Raw genomic sequence first — 1,322 nt, 5'->3', positions numbered from 1 at the left:
ACCGGGGATTCCTCCTGCAAACCCCCCTCTGCCCGCCTGCCCCCGCAGCAGGATCCGGAGCAGCGGGCGCCCGTCTGCGCACCCTTGGTGAGCAAGGTTTTCCCACCTTAAGGTTCAAAGATTTAAAGGCTTTAAGAGGCTGGCAATGCCCATGCAGCACCCACGCACAGCCTGACCCCTCCGGGAGCCCCCAGTTTCTTTCCCTGATCCCCCAAACACTTCATTTTGCAGGAAATGAGTCTTTCAGCTGGTTCCTGGAGGAGGCTGCAGCCGCTGCCTGGTTCCCAGCTGCTGCCAGTTCTGCGGCAGGGACCAGCAGTGGTGCCCAGAGCCAGCGGTGCCCTCGGGTGCCACATCGTGCTCGGGGAGCGCAGGGTCCTTTGGTGCCGGTGGGCAGAGCCGGCCAGAGCTCAGCGGCATGGTGGGCCAGCGCTGTCCCTGCCTGCTCCTGGCCACCACCCCATTGGGGTGGCCAGTGGCCGCCTTGCGTCACCTGTGGGTGCCTTGGAAACACTTGGCCACTTGGACTGGGTCGGGCTCAGCCAGGCCACCCCCATGGCACATTTTTGGGGTGCTGCTGTGGCTGGTGCCAGCCCTCCCTGCTGTGCCGGGGCAGGAGGCAGCTCCGTCCCCGGCCCCTGCGCTGTCTCCGCGCGTCCCCGGCCCGCAGGGGACAGGGAAGAGTGGCGTGTCCTTTGAACGGGCTCCAGCAGCGACAGGTGCTGGGAAAGGCGAAGCGGGATGGCTCCCGCTGCTGTAAAGGATCCTCCTCTGCCCGCACTAATCCAGCTCCGTTACACCCGGGATAGAAGAGGCTGCTCCCTGCCGGCGCTGCCACAGTGCGGATGCTGCCCTCCTGACTGCCCTCGGCACCGGGACCCAGGTAAAGGGGCCGGGGGGGTCCCCATGGCCGCCTGCTGGGGGCACGGCAGCAGGAGGTCCCGGGGAGAGCAGAGGCCCCAGCCCCGGGAGGATCCCCTCCATCCCTGCGGGCTCCCTGAGCTGAGCTGCAGGGCTCAGGTCTGCTCGGCTGGGAACCAACTGCTCCTGTCCCCGTAAGACCAGCAAGCGACTCCCCCGTTACTGGGATGGTCACTGGTGGGTTTATTCCAGGGCTGGGCTGCCCTGGCCTCTGGATGGTTGTGCAAGCTGTGCAGGGGGGGTGTTTTGGGACAGGGACGGGGATGGGCAGCGGAGCCTGGGGCAGAGCAGGGATTTAGGGAACGGGTGCTAGGCTGGAGGGGCCGGGGTGGCAGCTGATGCTGGCAGCCCGTACAGGTACGCGGGCACCAACAGGTCCCCTCGGTGGAGACGGCTCAGGC

At 66.9% G+C, this 1,322-nt stretch overlaps 1 protein-coding gene across 1 annotated transcript in view; it reads left to right on the top strand.

Moving 5' to 3' along the window:
- The first annotated feature begins 741 nt into the window (after positions 1-741).
- LOC104130019 (myosin light chain kinase 2, skeletal/cardiac muscle) overlaps positions 742-1,322 on the top strand; it is an 8,159-nt gene continuing 7,578 nt past the window's right edge. The window contains exon 1 of the mRNA XM_009643011.1: positions 742-883. Coding sequence (XP_009641306.1) covers positions 742-883 — 142 coding nt within the window. The remainder of the gene's footprint in view (positions 884-1,322) is intronic.

The sequence above is a fragment of the Egretta garzetta genome, unplaced genomic scaffold (genome assembly GCF_000687185.1).
Source record: "Egretta garzetta isolate BGI_Z169 unplaced genomic scaffold, ASM68718v1 scaffold1037, whole genome shotgun sequence".
NCBI classification, from domain to species: domain Eukaryota; kingdom Metazoa; phylum Chordata; class Aves; order Pelecaniformes; family Ardeidae; genus Egretta; species Egretta garzetta.
Note: the sequence above shows the minus strand (reverse complement) of the source record. Positions and strands in the feature narration are given on the sequence as shown.